General features: G+C 51.1%; 1 protein-coding gene across 4 annotated transcripts in view; it reads left to right on the forward strand.

The window, feature by feature from the left end:
- The window catches only part of GATAD2B (GATA zinc finger domain containing 2B), an 89,983-nt gene extending 74,771 nt beyond the window's left edge, over window positions 1-15,212 (forward strand). For 2 of the 4 annotated variants that reach the window (XM_047704188.1, XM_047704187.1), the window contains exons 3-11: window positions 3,327-3,456; window positions 4,675-4,806; window positions 5,291-5,422; window positions 5,843-6,013; window positions 6,512-6,827; window positions 7,744-7,946; window positions 8,975-9,085; window positions 9,242-9,359; window positions 9,959-15,212. In XM_047704188.1, coding sequence (XP_047560144.1) covers window positions 3,327-3,456; window positions 4,675-4,806; window positions 5,291-5,422; window positions 5,843-6,013; window positions 6,512-6,827; window positions 7,744-7,946; window positions 8,975-9,085; window positions 9,242-9,359; window positions 9,959-10,092 — 1,447 coding nt within the window. In that variant the 3' untranslated portion in view covers window positions 10,093-15,212. The remainder of the gene's footprint in view (window positions 1-3,326; window positions 3,457-4,674; window positions 4,807-5,290; window positions 5,423-5,842; window positions 6,014-6,511; window positions 6,828-7,743; window positions 7,947-8,974; window positions 9,086-9,241; window positions 9,360-9,958) is intronic. The other 2 variants (XM_047704189.1, XM_047704190.1) reach the window with 2 other exon arrangements.
- Window positions 15,213-15,764: the final 552 nt, after the last annotated feature.

The following is a 15,764-nucleotide window of genomic DNA, read 5'->3' on the forward strand; positions in this document are numbered from 1 at the left end:
TGTGTCAAATAAATAAAATCTTTGGAAAAAAAAAAAAAAAACACCCAATGATGGAACATTATTCTTGGTAATAGCATTTAAAATCCTTAGGAAACTTTAAATAAATTCCCTGTTGGTCATAAATAAGAAAAGTCCTTGGGTAGCTTGGAAGCTATATGTAGTATCAGCAGAATATGATGAAAATAGATTAATTCTGAGATCCTTGGGAAAAAAAGAATGCTTATGAATGTGATCGGGCCCCTGAGCAGCCCACATGCCCGTAACCACCCTCGCCGTCTGGAGCAGGTACCGACCCTACTTGACGAGGGAGGAGAAAGAGGACAAATGTTGGACGGATTCCTCAGATCCCAAGTTGGCCCTGAAAATGCATTTTTCACAGAAACATTGTTACACATTTTGATGAGATCTCAGAACTAGTATTATTGGTATCATATTAAATAAATTTTTAAAATTCTGCTTTGAAAAGTCAGACTGCCCTGAGAACCCTACTATTGCATTTAATTTTATTTTAGAGGAATGAACTTTTGGAACTTGATCCTTTGGAAACTGGGAACTGTTTTTAATGGTCTCCAGGAAAATAGGGTTGATGTAAACTATGTAGATCCCTATTCTGCATGGGAAGGTAGGCCCCACTGGCCCCTGCCACTCTTCTCCCCTTTCACAGACCCACTGACAATTATTTCCACTTAGCCCCAAGCTTTTTATAAGAATAAATTGTTCAGCAGGGAGAACAACAGTGTCTTTGATCTGGATGAAAGAAGACAATTTAAAAGCAGATTGAAGAGCCCTGACATCCATGATAGCCTCATCATAATTGCCTAAATCTTTTTTTTTTTTTTCCATCATTTGGGCAGGTTACAACGTATATGAAATAAGGTGTGTGTGAAACCAGTGCTTGCTTATATTTTGGAATGCTAGAGAAACATGGCAGTTTTCGTTCTATTTAGTTGTTTTTACAACTGGAATAAGGATTAGAAGTTACAAAGCTTTGGGGGCACCTGGGTGGCTCAGTGGGTTAAGCCTCTGCCTTCAGCTAAGGTCATGATCTCGGGGTCCTGGAATCTGGCCCCACATTGGGCTCTCTGCCCAGCAGGGAGCCTGCTTCCCCCTCTCTCTCTGCCTGCCTCTCTGCCTACTTGTGATCTCTGTCAAATAAATAAATAAAATCTTTTTAAAAATAACCAATCAAGTTAAAAAAAAAAAAAAACAACTCTAAAATACAAAACAAAACTGTCTATTAAGAAAAAAAAAGTTGTTACATAGCTCCTAAGGGAATCTGGCAGTCCGGGTCATAAGTGAGGTCAGCAACAAAACAGACTTTTTGTGATCTCTCTCCGGCAGGTAAAGTTTCGTACTTAAGAACACCAAATAAAGTAAATCATATATATATTTGGGGAAGTAGCAAAATATTTTCTTTCTGCGGAAAGCTTAATGAGACCAGAATCTGAAGTCAGATGTAAAAAAAAAAAAATTGAAGAATGAACCAAAACTTGACTTGGTATTGCCTTGCCTGTGCTATTATCTATTGTGGGTCTGATTTATATCCAGGAATAAAATATCATTTATTTTATTAGGGTTTATTAGGGTTGTTTTCAGATCCTTGATAAATGCTTCTTGATAAATGCTACTCATTCACAGTCTCCATCCAGGAGTGTCTCTGCCTGTCTTGTTGCTGGACATTCCGTTAGCAGTGGGTGGCATTCGTTTGAGAAAGGAGGAGTTCTTAGAGATGCTGTTGATGTGTGTATCCAGCCAGGACCAGAATGGAGGTAGCTTCAGATGTTGATGTAAATAAACATTGGGAAGTCAGGTAGAATTGGAAATCCACCAGAGCTCAAAATTAGTCACCTGTGTTAGTGTTAGGGATGGAAGGCAGGGATGAAGGAACACAGAAATGAAAAATGAAGTCACCAGAAAATAAAATCAAACACCGTAAGGCCTGACCATTATTCCAGCCACTTGGGGTCAGAGAAAGACAGGCTCTTCTCTAGTGCCTTCTTTTTCTGTAACCTCATATCCTCGGCTTGCCGTCTGTGACCAGCGGTTATAGAGCAGTCCAGACAGATGTAATAGTTCCCAGCACACTCGTACACGTCACTCTGTCCCTCTGTTTTCTCAGCTAAATTTGGTTGCTTTCACTAACTCTGTTTTACCCTGTTGAGAAACTGGATTCTTACTCTGTCTAGCCAGGGTGCCCTGTTCAAAAGGCATCTGCGGCCCAGCGGCTGGGAGAAGAGACCCAGAGAAATGGGAGAAAGGCTCTCAGCACTAAAGATCTGTGGGTTTACGGGTTCGAGTTTCATGTTTAAGTAACAGCTGCACGTTACTTTAGATCCGTGTGTTCCTAGCTACACTGAAGGTCTTGAGGAAGAAGGTTCTGGGAGGGTATCTTTGAGAAGTCAGAGAGTTAGAAGATGTGGTCATTGATTTGGGGGCCTGAGGCAATTAGAATCTTCAGAATTCAGTGCAGTTTTTTGGTTGGTTGGTTTTTTAAATCAGAAAAGCAAGTAGGATGCTTTTACAGCTAGCCCCAAAAGACCAAAACTACAATTGTCTAATAAATAAGATTGGGAATACGGGGACCCAGTGTGGAGAATTTAGATTTCAGAGTCATTTCTAGATAGTTTCTTGCTGAGGGAAGATGCTAAGTAGAACTCTGGCAAGTAGAGGCAAGTCCCGTATGTCTAGTTTCAGGGTTTCAGTCCCTCCAGCAGGCTGTAGACTTGGCCCTGTCTGTTCCCTCAAGCAGCTGATAGCAGCATCTTCTTTGGCCTTAACTCGTGACAGAACAGACTGTCCTAACAGAACAGACAACTAAGGGTTGTCATAGAACCTCCTCTTTCGTAAACCCGCAGGTGGCCGGGACCATGTTGTTGTGGGCGTAATGAGCTTAGGGTCCTCGTTAGCAGTGCAGCGTCTGTCCCGGAGCTCAGCTGCCTTTGCCCTTCTCCCTGCACGCTGTTTTCTTCCTGAGCCTCTGCATAACTAGTAAGACAACCCAAAGGAGAGTGAGGTGTAGGGGAAACATTGAGAACTTTTATTCAGATCAGTGTGATAAGAACACTCCTCTCTTGTCCCCATTTCTGAAGCCAGTGACTGTGTGTGTGTCGTCCCCACACAGGGAATTCAGACGGAAAATCCCGAGGCTGAGGCTTCACCACCACTACTATCTTGGTCTTTTCTTCGTCCTAGGGACTTGAATACCCTGGGTGAATTGGGACAGACTTAAGTTCCCTTGAATCTCTTTGTTTAGTGTAGAAAAAAATTTTAACTTTTCTATGAACTTTCACTGTTGGAATACTTGGATTTTTCTTTTTCTTGTCTAGTGAGCCAGACCGAGGAAGGCTGACTCCCTCCCCAGACATCATTGTTTTATCTGATAATGAGGCTTCCAGTCCCCGTTCCAGCTCCCGAATGGAAGAAAGACTCAAAGCAGCCAACCTAGAGATGTTTAAGGTAAAAAAGAGAGAAAAGAGAAAAAACAATTTTTTTCTTCATTTTTTGCTCCTCCTATATAAGAGTCCCAGTTCTGTGTTTTTATGGTTTACTTTTTTAATCTAAATAATTACCCATTGATGAAATTTTTTTCCCCATTGATGAAACTTTTCATAAGTGATTCTCAACCTCAAGGGCATGCCCTTTAATTATTTAATTTTTAAATTTTTTTTAAGATTTTATTTTATGTTTTTTAAAGATGTATGTATTTTTATTTGAGAGAAGACAGCTGGGGAAGAAGCAGAGGGGAAGGGAGACTCTCACAGAGACTCCCCACTGGGTGAGCCCAGTGTGGGGGTCGGTCCCATGACCCAAGCTGAAATCAAGAGTCGGACACTCAAGCAACCAAGCCCCCCAGATGCCCTGAAAGAATTTTTTTTTTTTTTTTAATTTTATTTATGTGGCAGAGGGAGAGAGCACAAGCAGGGGAAGAGGGAGAGGGAGAAGCAGGCTCCTCCTTGCCGAGCAGAGAGCCCAATGCGGGGCTCGATCCCAGAACCCCGGAATCATGACCTGAGCCGAAGGCAGAGGCTTTAACCCACTGAGCCACCCACGCGCCCCTGAAGATACTATTTTTAAGTAACCTCTACACCCAACATGGGACTCTAACCTACAACCCCAAGATCAAGAGTCATGCACTCCACCTACTTACTGTGCTAGCCACGTGCCCCAAGGGCATGCCCTTTTACAGGGAATTATTAGAACCAAGTGAAGAATACAATTTGACAAAAGCATATTCAGTATAACTTACCTTTGGAAAATATGAAAACAAAACTTCATTTGTCACATAAACTCTAGGCTAGAAGCGCCCTATCCTGGTTCTCATAATATGAAGGGATTCCTAAGTTTTTATGTATATCTAGAAGAAACTTGGCTCTAAAAGATCCAGAAACATTATTTTAAAGGAAAGCAGTGTCTCCCTGTGGCCATTCTTCTGTTTTGCCAGAAATCTGGTTGATTGCAATTTATATGTGGTCTCTTCTTTGATTCTGTAAGCACTTTTTTTTTGAGCACCTGCTGAATACCAAGCCCGGTGCTGGGCTCCGGAACAGAAAGACACCAGTCCCGGTGCTGCTTCTGCTTGGTCGGGAGATGATTCCAGCCCAGGAGGAAGCCTCATCTTACAGGAAGGGACTCTGGGCGCCTGCTCCCCTCACTCACCGCCTCCTGTCTCCTCAGGGGAAAGGCATGGAGGAACGGCAGCAGCTCATCAAGCAGCTGAGAGATGAGCTGCGGTTGGAGGAAGCTCGGCTGGTGCTGTTAAAGAAACTGAGGCAGAGCCAGCTACAGAAAGAGAACGTGGTGCAGAAGGTATTATGCCCTAGAAATGCATGTCTGGGTTTGAGAATGGACTTCCCAGGTAGGTTCCATTGGGTGGCCCGTTCTTCTCTGGTCCCATGGGTTTTCGTTTCTAAGAATAGTGGTGGTTTCTGTTTTTGTTTCATCTTAAGCTTTTTTTTTTTTTTTTTTAAGATTTTATTTATTTATTTGACAGAGAGAGCGGTCACAAGTAGGCAGAGAGAGAGGGAAGCAGGCTCCCTGCTGAGCCGAGAGCCCGATGCAGGGCTCGATACCAGGACCCTGAGACCATGACCTGAGCCGAAAGCAGAGGCTTAACACACTGAGCCACCCAGGCGCCCATCTTTATCTTAGTTAGGCTTTAATCAAGAAAACCTTGATTCCATTTTTCTCATTTTTCCTTCTGGTCAACAGAGGCTTCACCCCAACAAGGAATTTTAAAAGTCTGGGAGTGTGCCAGACTTGTACTCCGTCTCTGGTCTTTTCTCCCCCTCAGACCCCAGTCGTGCAGAATGCAGCGTCCATTGTTCAGCCATCTCCTGCCCACGGGGGACAGCAGGGCCTGTCCAAGCTTCCCTCCCGGCCTGGGGCCCAAGGGGTTGAACCGCAGAGTCTGAGAACATTACAGGTATGTGACCCACCTTGGGGTCTTGGTGTCGGAGAGCCCTTTGTCTCCCATCTCTGGTTTGGGACTTTGGTGACGATTATAGAAGAACCTGGCTGGGGTAGGGGTGCTGTCACCCACGGTGCTGGGTCCCCCTGGGTCCCCCTTGCTGTGTGGTGCTAGGCGGCATAGTAGGGTGAGTAATCCCTACCTTCCGTCTGGACATTTCTAGCTCTGCCCCTTTCCATCTAGCTTATACCAAGAAAAACCAAGGGATTCCTGCCGCTGATCAGGATTGACACTGATGATACATTTATTCAGTAGATGATTAGACACAGTTACCAAGTCTGCATTCCCGCTCAGCTGTGCGCTACAGTGTCGCCTCGTTAGCATTTTGCTGGGTATTTTACCAGCTGTGACGACTTCTCCTCTTTCCCCCTTCAGGGTCACAGTGTCATCCGTTCGGCGGCCAATACCACCCTCCCACATATGTTGATGTCTCAACGTGTTATCGCACCAAACCCTGCCCAGCTACAGGGCCAGCGGGGCCCACCCAAGCCTGGCCTTGTGCGTACCACAACACCCAGCATGAACCCTGCCATCAACTACCAGCCGGTAAGAGAGCCCTGGTGTGGAGGCAGGGAAGTCTTTTATCACTTTCCCTGTTGAGAGGACCACAGGGTTGAAGGTTTGGACGTAGAGAAGATGTAGGACAACCCAGGGCGGTTCTGGTAGAGTTTGGATTGACAGCAGTCCTGATGAGCGTGCTGGTGCAGGGGAGCCCCTGAGGACAGGAGTGGGCAAAGGGGGTGGCGCAGTGAGTAGCAGCAAGTCCGCCTGCCTGGAAGGAAGCAGGGGCCTGGGGAAGAAGAGGCCCAAGGACAGAGGAGAGAGAGCATCCCCCCATTTTCCTCTCAGCTGTTGTCCTAGCCGCTACCATTCTCCTTTGCTGGAGATCTTTTTCATTGAGGTTGGACACCTCCTGTCTTTTTCTGAGCTTGGGGCAAGCTTGGCAGTGCAGACGGGGCTCAGATAGCGCTTTCTGCCATGAAAGCAAGACTTGATCCTTGCTCCCACATCCCGTCACTGACCGCTGTGCTCCCTGCATTCCAGCAGTCGAGTTCTTCTGTTCCCTGCCAGCGCACAGCATCCTCCGCCATCTATATGAACCTTGCCTCCCACATCCAGCCAGGGACCGTGAACAGAGTGTCCTCACCACTTCCCAGCCCCAGCGCCATGACTGACGCCGCCAACTCCCAGGCTGCAGCCAAGCTGGCTCTCCGCAAACAGCTGGAGAAGACCCTCCTGGAGATCCCGCCCCCAAAGCCTCCCGCTCCCCTGCTCCACTTCCTGCCTAGTGCAGCCAACAGCGAGTTCATCTACATGGTGGGCTTGGAAGAAGTCGTACAGAGTGTCATCGACAGCCAAGGTGAGGCTGCCAGGCCTGATGGACATGGGCCGAGGCTCGCGGGGAACTGTATGCCTCCAAGTGACCTCTCCTCACTCTTGCCACACCCCTCTCCGTTGTTCAGAGACTGTTCAGGAACAACACAGCAGAAATGCTTTTCATGCGTCTGCATAGCTTAGGCTTCATATTTTTACTGTATTTTGCGTAATTTTTGCAGCTCATTGTTTAGTTTTCAATGGTGCCTGGCACTATGGTTGCATTTTCGATGACTAGAGCACTTACTGTTCATGTCTGTGTGCGGGTGGCATTGTGCTGCGTTGTCATGCGCTGTCCCTGCCGCTTGAGGACTTAGAGTTGAGAAAGTAGGACTTCTGGAGGACGTGCACAGTCCTAGTAGTGGCTGGACCGGGATGTATTAACACTAACAAGTTACTATGCCTGAATTTCCAAACTCATGGACTTAGGGGGGAACATGTGATGGTAGGGGCGATGGCCCGAGGGACTCAGTCCTGACTCGCAGCAGATCACGAAGGGAGCGATTCAGACATTGAAAGCTAAAGATTGTGAACTTCTGGGCCAGGGCTGAGTGCAGTCTGACGTAAAAAGATGCTGTGGAGCAGAAGTGTTGGCGGAGTCAGACGCAGTCCGGTGGAGCACAACAGGTTTCCGTCTCGCCGGACGAGGAAGTCAGGGTGCGTGGGTTCTCGGGCGGGCTTGGCCGTGAGCGGCCACACTTGGACTTGGCCTCCTCGTCTCTAAACAGGGTGCCATGCTCCGAATTCCCTGAGGTGGTATTGTTACAGTCAAATAAAATAAAACTATTTTCTAAATTGTAGAGTCTCCTTACTTCGGCAGAATAATCTTCTAAAAAATTGGTTTGATGAGGAATCGGGGTGGGAAGCACGAGTGCCTCATTATTGTTCTTGTTGGCGTCTAGGCAAGAGCTGTGCGTCGCTCCTGCGGGTCGAACCCTTTGTCTGCGCCCAGTGCCGCACAGACTTCACCCCGCACTGGAAGCAGGAGAAGAACGGGAAGATCCTGTGTGAGCAGTGCATGACCTCCAACCAGAAGAAGGCTCTGAAGGCTGAGCACACCAACCGGCTGAAAAATGCGTTTGTTAAAGCCCTACAGCAGGAACAGGTAAGACCGCAGACTTGGCAGCCCCTGCTCCGGTGGGGCTTTCCCGAGAGGTAGTTCATTCTGGTTTAGCGGGGTTGTCTGTGTGACCCCCACAGTCCCTGATGACCTGGACTCTGGCAGGTCGAGGCCCGGGTTCCCTGTTTCTCTCCTTACTGTCCTGTCTTCCCCTTTCCACTTGATTGTCTCTGGGTGGGCAGCAGTGTAACAACAGTGTGGTCCATTGTGGGGAGGGACAGGCGGCTGAGACGTGGGTTTCCCTCCCTAGTGGTGCCGAAGAAGTCCCTCCATTCACGCAACCTTATTTCCTCCTCAAAGAAATGGGTTTTGGTGGGACTCGTGTTGGCTGCACTAGGCAGGAAGTGGAGCAGGGGAGCGGGAGGCTTCGAGGGCAGGATCTCCAGGAAGGTCTTCTCCAGCTGTTGGCGGAGAGCCAACTTGGCTGCGGCCAGGGGTTCTCCTGAACCTCTTGGAGAGACAGAATCTCTACAGTCTGTGGTTGGCAAGGGAATGACAGTGGAGAGAGCGGACTGTGACGCGGCCCAGGGAAGAGGAGTGGTGCGGAGTGAGTGGACGTGCCCCTGTGGCGTTTCCGGAGTCCCGAATGTCTAGGGGAGAGGAGGATGTGTTGGGAGGCTCGGATCCTTCTCCTCTATCCCGTCTCCATCCCACCACTCATCAGACCTCTTTGGGTAGCATCATAGATCTTCTGGAAAATGGGTAGACAAGAGTCAAAACTAAAACCTCCATAAACTCGTCGTGGTTCATCGGTTGAGTCTGCTGGTTGCCACCGCCCAGACCTCTCCTGCCCACTCCTGAGCACCAGCTTTCCCAGACAGACGGCTCCCCTCATCAGCGAAGCCGTGTTGGCTGCTTGTGGCCAGAGACCTTGGTGCACGTCCCCACCCAACTCTCGGCCTGTTCCATCTCCCTCCTGCTCGCTGGCGGCATTAGAGATCAGAAGACTTCTAGGTTTTGTGGGTAGGACACGGAGTGCTGTCCTGCCAGGCTGACCTGATGACTCCCAACAGGAAATTGAACAGCGACTCCAGCAGCAGGCAGCCCTCTCCCCCACGGCGGCTCCCGCCGTTTCCAGTGTCAGCAAACAAGACACCATCATGAGACATCATACGCTTCGGCAGGTGAGGGTCTCTGGGAGGGCTTTTCAGCCGCTGACCCCATCTTGTCTTTCTTCGGTGGGAAGTCCTTCTCCTCTTCTGTACCCCACATCCTCCCCTCCCCCCTTACCCTTTCCGTGGCGGCCACGTCGTCATCCCCCCGTCCGCTGTCCGTTGCAGGCCCCACAGCCCCAGAGCAGCCTGCAGCGTGGAATCCCCACCTCTGCCCGGTCCATGCTCTCCAACTTTGCACAGGCGCCGCAGCTCTCTGTGCCGGGCGGCCTCCTCGGGATGCCAGGTAAGAAGGGCTGGGCTGGCTAGGCCGCAGCTCCCTGGGAACAGAGTCTTTGCTGCTTCCGCCCTCTCTCGAGGCCCACCTCACTCTTCGTTATGGCAAGTGTTGGCTAAATTCCTAACACATTCAGGGCATAGCACACTGGGGTTTGGTGGTGAAGACGCCACAGTACCTGCCGTTATCGGTTCGCTGTCTGGCGCACCCTGTTGGTGGGCGTGCGGCTGCTGATCTCTTGTCGAGAAGAGCGGGGTGCTCTCTGGATGGCGGGGGGTGCTTCCTCACAGTTGGCGCCCCCAAACCCAGAGCAGATGCCATGAGTGTGTCTCTCTGCCTTGGTTAATCCCGTCTCACCACTGTTTCCTCTGACTCTCCCATCCTGTCAAGACTGTGCTTATTGTAGTCCTGGTAGGACTGAAGTGTCAAGAAGACTTCATTCCCTGAAGCTGGCATGCAGGGGGGCAGTTGGCTGCTGACCTAAAACTCGCCTGAGTCTGGACGGGGCAGACAGCTTCCGCTGCTTCCTCCCCAGCCCCAGCTCCGTGCCCCAGAAGGTGCTGCCTCCTCTTCTAATGCCCCCCCCCACTTCTGTCTTCTGGGTCCAGGTGTCAACATCGCATACTTGAACACCGGCATCGGAGGACACAAAGCTCCCAGTTTGGCGGACCGACAGCGGGAGTACCTTTTAGACATGATCCCTCCCCGGTCTATAGCGCAGTCCATCAGCGGGCAGAAATAACGCCTGCCCACGCGTACTGCCCCAGCCTCGAACCCTCTACCCCTCCTCTCCCATTGCCCCCAACTTCCGTCGCATGCAGTGCCTGTACTGGTGCCTACCATACACGGAAAACAAAACCGAGAAACAGAAGACAGACCTAAAATCAACAGGAAGACCCGCGCCTGCCCCGCCACCCCCCACTGCTGCGACCCTGCTGCTCTCGTCTTCTCTCCTGTCCCCATTTACAGGGAGGTGCTCCTCGCCTTTGGTGGAGGTCAGAGTGAGGGCCTGGGGAGCCATCTAAGCCCTCTGACGTGTGTTTCTAAAGTTTTTATGCTATAATTATTGTCATTTTTAATGATGATGTGTCTCCTCCCTTTGTTCAGTGGACAGTTAAACCTTTTTATTTTCCCTCAGTATTTTTCTTTTTCTCTTTACTTTTGCCTTTTTTTTTTTTTTTTTAAACACAGATGACATTCAGATAAGTGACAGGAGCATTGCAGGGGGTTCCCCAAGGGGACATGACTGGGAGTGTTGGGGGCAGAAATTTTTATGCACTTAACCTGGGGTTGTGGGGGGGCCATCAAACAGAGGACTTGGGTGTCTCTGGTCTGGACAGTCTGGGAAGCAGTGTTCGTGCTGAAGTCGGGCTCTAAGATTGAGGGGAAGGAGCCTGTAGGGAGAAGCTTTAACCCACAGAGAAGGGGACGAGGGACATGAGGACAAGTAGTGTTCAGCCAAGAGGGATGGAGGCTGGTCTTGGCCTCCTGGGTGCTCTCCTGGTCCCAGTGGAGATGGAAGTCTGTTCCAGGTCAACTAGCCCAAAATTATTTCATCTTATTTTCTTTGTAAAATTCTGCCGTCCCCCATACCACGTTTTTACTCCTAATCTGCTCCTGGCAAGAGGGAAAGCACGGCCCCGGCTCTTATGTGGCTGTTCCAGCCCAACTTAGCCAGGGTCCTAGAAGTTGGGCTGGGCATGGTGAGTGAGACAGGAGCGCAGAGACTGGGGGCAGGCAGGGGCGGGGCCGGGAGGGCTTTCTCTCCTAGCAGGGGAGACTCCGTCCATCTTGCCCTCCCCGCTCAGTGCCAGGAGGAAAGGGCAGGGAGGTGAGGCCTGAGCAGCCCGGAGTCCTGCCCCAGCCTCCCACAGCAGGTACAGCAGTAACTGCTCAGAGCCAGACCCCTCCGGTCGCCAGCTCTGGACCTCTGTGCCGAGTAGCTGTTGGCTCCCCCCCCACCCCACCCCCCAGGACGCTAGTAAGTTTCCTTTTGTGTTGTTTTCAGCTTTTTCTTTAAGCCTACTAATGTAGAGAATGAACTGAATTGTGCAATGTTGCTGTTCTGGGGTCAGGGGGAGGTTAGCGTCCCATCTGCCCACACCCTGGGGGCCCAGCAGGGACCAGGCTGGTTTGGAGGTCAGGGAAGCCCCTTGGAGGCCGGGTTCCGCTCTCGGGTAATGTTCACTCACTGGCCTCTGCGGCTCCAGAAGCTGCCTGAGTGCAGGGGGAGGGAGGGTTACTCGGAGCAGCAAGGTGTGAAGCCTGGAGTTGAGCATTTTGCCTTGAAAGCCACCTGGAAAAATTCCCCCATTTTTATTTTAAGAAATTAAATAATTTTCTTAGAGTAAGAAGGCACTTTTAAAATTAACACACACAGACTGCACACCTTCCCCATAAAGTTTGGGGGATGAGGGGTGGAGGAGGAGTTGGAATCAGGCTCCGTATTCCCCGCATACCCCAGAGCCACTGCGGGTTACTATACTGGCCCTACGGGCCTCCCCGGGTTTTTTCTTTCCTTCCCCGAATTCATTGAGCACTTAATAAAGGAGCAAAGATACAGCCTGTGTCTGGGCTCCCCCAGTGGTGAAGTGATCTGAAGCTAGATGCTAGTAACCTAGTGATGGGGCTGTTCGGAGTGGTTTTCAGGGGGATGTGGTCCCCCTGACGCTACGTGATGGGAGAGGGAGGGGGGTGATGAAACTGGGTCTGGGATTATTTTAAATTTATATATATATATATATGAAGATATATTCTTACATCTTTTGTTTGCCCTCTGTGCTTCGAAAGCACTGGATAAATTGTTTGGTTTTGCTTTTCTCTCTTCCACGAAATTGGAAGCTCCCCCCGCCCCACCCCCGCCCACAAGTCATCTCGCCTTGTGGCCTGTGTAGCCTCTTCTGCCCCGCCCACCGTGACCAAGTGCCATTTCTGTTATGTCTCCCTCCCCCAGCTCGGAGGTACCAGGTGCCCAAGTCCGTCACTTGAGACTCGAAGTGAGGAACAGAGAATGTGCAATACCGTCTGGTTGGGGCCACCCCTGCCCTGAGCTGAGCCTCCTCCCTGGGAGCCAGCACCCCTGAATGGGGTTTGGAAGTAGGACGTTTAGATGAGAGGAGCGATGGGGAAGGAACACCCAGCCGAGTGCCTGCCCCGGGCCTGAGGCGGCAGGGGAGGACAGGGGAGCCTCCCCCGCTCCTGTCCCCTCAGGCTCAGTTGCATAGAGGCAGCTTGTCGAATAGTAGAGCTCTGTGACCCTTGCTCAGTCGCTGAGGTTTGATTTCTTAACCCTCCTCCCCATTTTCATACCCTTCCTTGGGCTTAGTGATGGGGGTGAGTTTCCCGTAATCATGGTGAAGTCGTAGCCTTCTGCCTCCTCCCTCGATCTCCGCCCCCACCCTTCCTTATTTCTCTAGTTCCTCGTCGCTGATCACCTTGTGTCCCTCCGAGTCTCTCGTTGCTCCCCATCGCCAGGCTGGGCCCGTAGACACTAACCCTCCTGCCTGAAGATAGGAGGAAAGACGCCGTGTTCAGAGTTATCCTCTCCCGGAGCTCTCGAAGCTCAGAGGACGACTAGAGCGAGGACCCCCTGGTTCTTCCTGACGTCCTCCGCGTCCAGAGGCTCTCCAGGTGGTCCTTTGTGGACAGTGGCTTACTCCCAAGATGCCCGAAACTGGTAGATGAGCAGGAAGGCTTGGGTAAAGGTGAGGGACAGAGGTCCTCATTTGTCAAATTTTTTTAATTTTTAATTTTCATTTTCTACTTTTGTCATTTGACCACAGCATCTGGACTTTCTCATCCCCGGAATAAGTATTTTTCCATATTTTTGGATGTATGTATGGTAGACAGTTTTTTGTTTGTTTTTTTTTAAAGACACAAAGATAAATGTTTTCCTGCTTTGGTTACCTTTCCTTTCCCCTTTAAAAGGACTTAGCTATAGCCGCTTTGTAAAGATGCTTCTTGGTATTTTACTTTTGTCCCTTACCCCAAGCACTCCTTCCTCCTAACCTTCCTCTCCACACCCCACCCCACCCGGCCCTAGGCTCCCCTGCCCTCCAACAAGACCTTCATTAGCTTATGATACTTGCTGCGGAGATGTTATAACAAGGACTCATTCGTGTATATAAGCTATTTCTTGATCCATTTAAAAGGAATTGTACATTGTGTAGAAAAAAAAAAACCTGAAAAAGAGAAAAAAAAGCCCTCGCCATGGATATTGTGAAACTGTGTTATGTCATTTTGTAATGTGCCCGTTTGTGTATGATCCGTGCAAAAGGGTTTCTGGGGAAGGGGCGGGGGTCGGGAGGCAGGGCTGTGGAGGGTGGGGCGGGGAGTGGGCCGGGCCCAGCACACTGAGACCGGCGCGGCCCCAGCCCCACCCCTCCTCAGAGATGCCACCTCCCCCACCTCCCAGCCCTGATTCGTGCCTTGCGCCCCGCCGGGTCACCAGCACTGCCTCGCAGAGCCCACGCCCTCCCCCAGCCTGCCCGCCCTCCGCCCCGGCATTAGGCGGACCCTGTGGGAAGTGCTGGGGTCAGGAGGTAGCCGAGGAATGGGGCAGTTCCTGGGGGCATCGAAACCAAGTATTATTATGAATTGTAACTGTATTTGCACTGTTTTTTTCCTCTGATTGCATCAGCATATATACAATATACCTATGTAACGAAATTCAGTGTCAAGCTTTCTTGCGCGGGGGACTTCCCCCACCCCGCCCCCCCAAACAAGAACCTAGTTGTGGGTCTTCGACAGTGGATTATCGAGGGATGATCGAGACAAAGGGCTTGAACAGGACCTCCCAAGGAAGCCTCACCTCCCGAGCCCCGCGCCGCTGCTCGCAGCTCCCGGCTTCGTAAACGGGGCTGAGGGGCTACCGTGCACCTCGGGTTCCCGGTCGGGGCCGCAGAGAGCGGGGCGCCGCAGCCCACGGCCGGAAACCTGGGGTCGCCCCAGGCTTTCCCATTAACTTGCTGTGTGACCTTTGGTAGTTCATTTTCCGGGTCTCCGTTTTCTTGCCCGTGAAGTGACAGGGAGAGCACCCACCACCCGGTGTAAAACTGCCTTCTGCTTCCTTCCTCGCCTGCGAACAACAGCTCGCGGGGCGGGAGGGGCGGGGCAGCGGGGGCAGGGGTGCGGCCGCCCCGAGGGCTGCCAGGCCCCCCGCCCGTCCTCTGGTTTTGAGAAAGGGGGCAGAGTGACGTCTAGCCATCAGGGGCACCTGGGACAGCTTTGGCCTCAGGCCCGCGACCGTGAGTGGCGGTGCCCAGGCTGCTGGTCTAGCCTCGCCTCGCCCTTTGTGAGCTGCGAGGGCGGGTGGTGCGCAGAACTTGCCCGTCCTCTTGGTGACAGCGTAGCGGAGCCCGATGCACCCCAGTTCTTGGCTCCTTCAGAACTCACGTGAGCCCTTGCAGGCGGCTCCCCACGGCCTGGGCTGAGGCTCCCACCCTGTAGGCTCCTGGCCTGGGAAGCCTGGAGAGGATCTGGGGAGGTGGCGTAGGCCTGGCGAAGGCGGGGGGCAGAGCAGGGCTGGGGCGGGGAGCAGGGCTGGGGCGGGATGGGCCTCTCTGAATGGGGGTGGGGGGGGCAAGACCCTTTTGCACAGGCTCTAAGTTTCCTTTTTTTTAAACTCATTCTGATTTTCTGCATTGTGTTTGGAAATTAAAATGAAAAAACTAAGACCAACAGAAACTGGTTTTCAAAAAGGCAAATACACTCCCATCTGTTTCAGATGCTGCTGAGCATTTCAGCAGTAACAGATTCAAATAATAAGCTAATTTTTGGAGAAAGGATTAAAAGAAAAAAACTTTGTAATATTTATCACTTGCAAGCTATGTTTAATAAAGAAAGGAATGGTTTCTAAACTTTTCCTCTGGCTCGTGCTTTAGTCATGCCTGGCTCGGGGTGGCTCGGCGTAGCTCGGGGGTGCCCGCTTTCCTCCCACCGCAGTGGTCACAGGAAGCCCTTGCTCATCCACTGTCATGGACCCTGTGTTCCAGAAGCCAGTGACCTGACGGCCGAGGGCCCGACGGTACCGCGCAGGAGGCGGAGTCCCCAGCTGTCCTTGGCCCTGCCAGTCCTACTGCTCTGGTCTCTCTGGGTTGCAGAGCCCTCTGTAACGTGCTGGTCTCCCGTGGTGGCGGCCATCCCCTCATCCGCACACGGCGTCCCCCCAAGTTCTCCTTCCAACCCAGAACATTAGCCAGATCCTAATTCATTTTTTCCATATGCTTTTTTTATGTCCCAACAAAACACTTAGGTCCACCCAGGAGGATGGGATGCTGAAAGTTTGGGGCTGTTGTTTTTTTAACTGTGCACTTTCTACATTTAAATCCGGTTAATTAACATATCGTGTATTACTAGTTTCAGAAGTAGCGGTCAGTGATTCGTCACTTGTACGACACCCAGCGCCCCCTTCCC

Source organism: Lutra lutra, chromosome 15 (genome assembly GCF_902655055.1).
Source record: "Lutra lutra chromosome 15, mLutLut1.2, whole genome shotgun sequence".
In the NCBI taxonomy this organism is placed as follows: domain Eukaryota; kingdom Metazoa; phylum Chordata; class Mammalia; order Carnivora; family Mustelidae; genus Lutra; species Lutra lutra.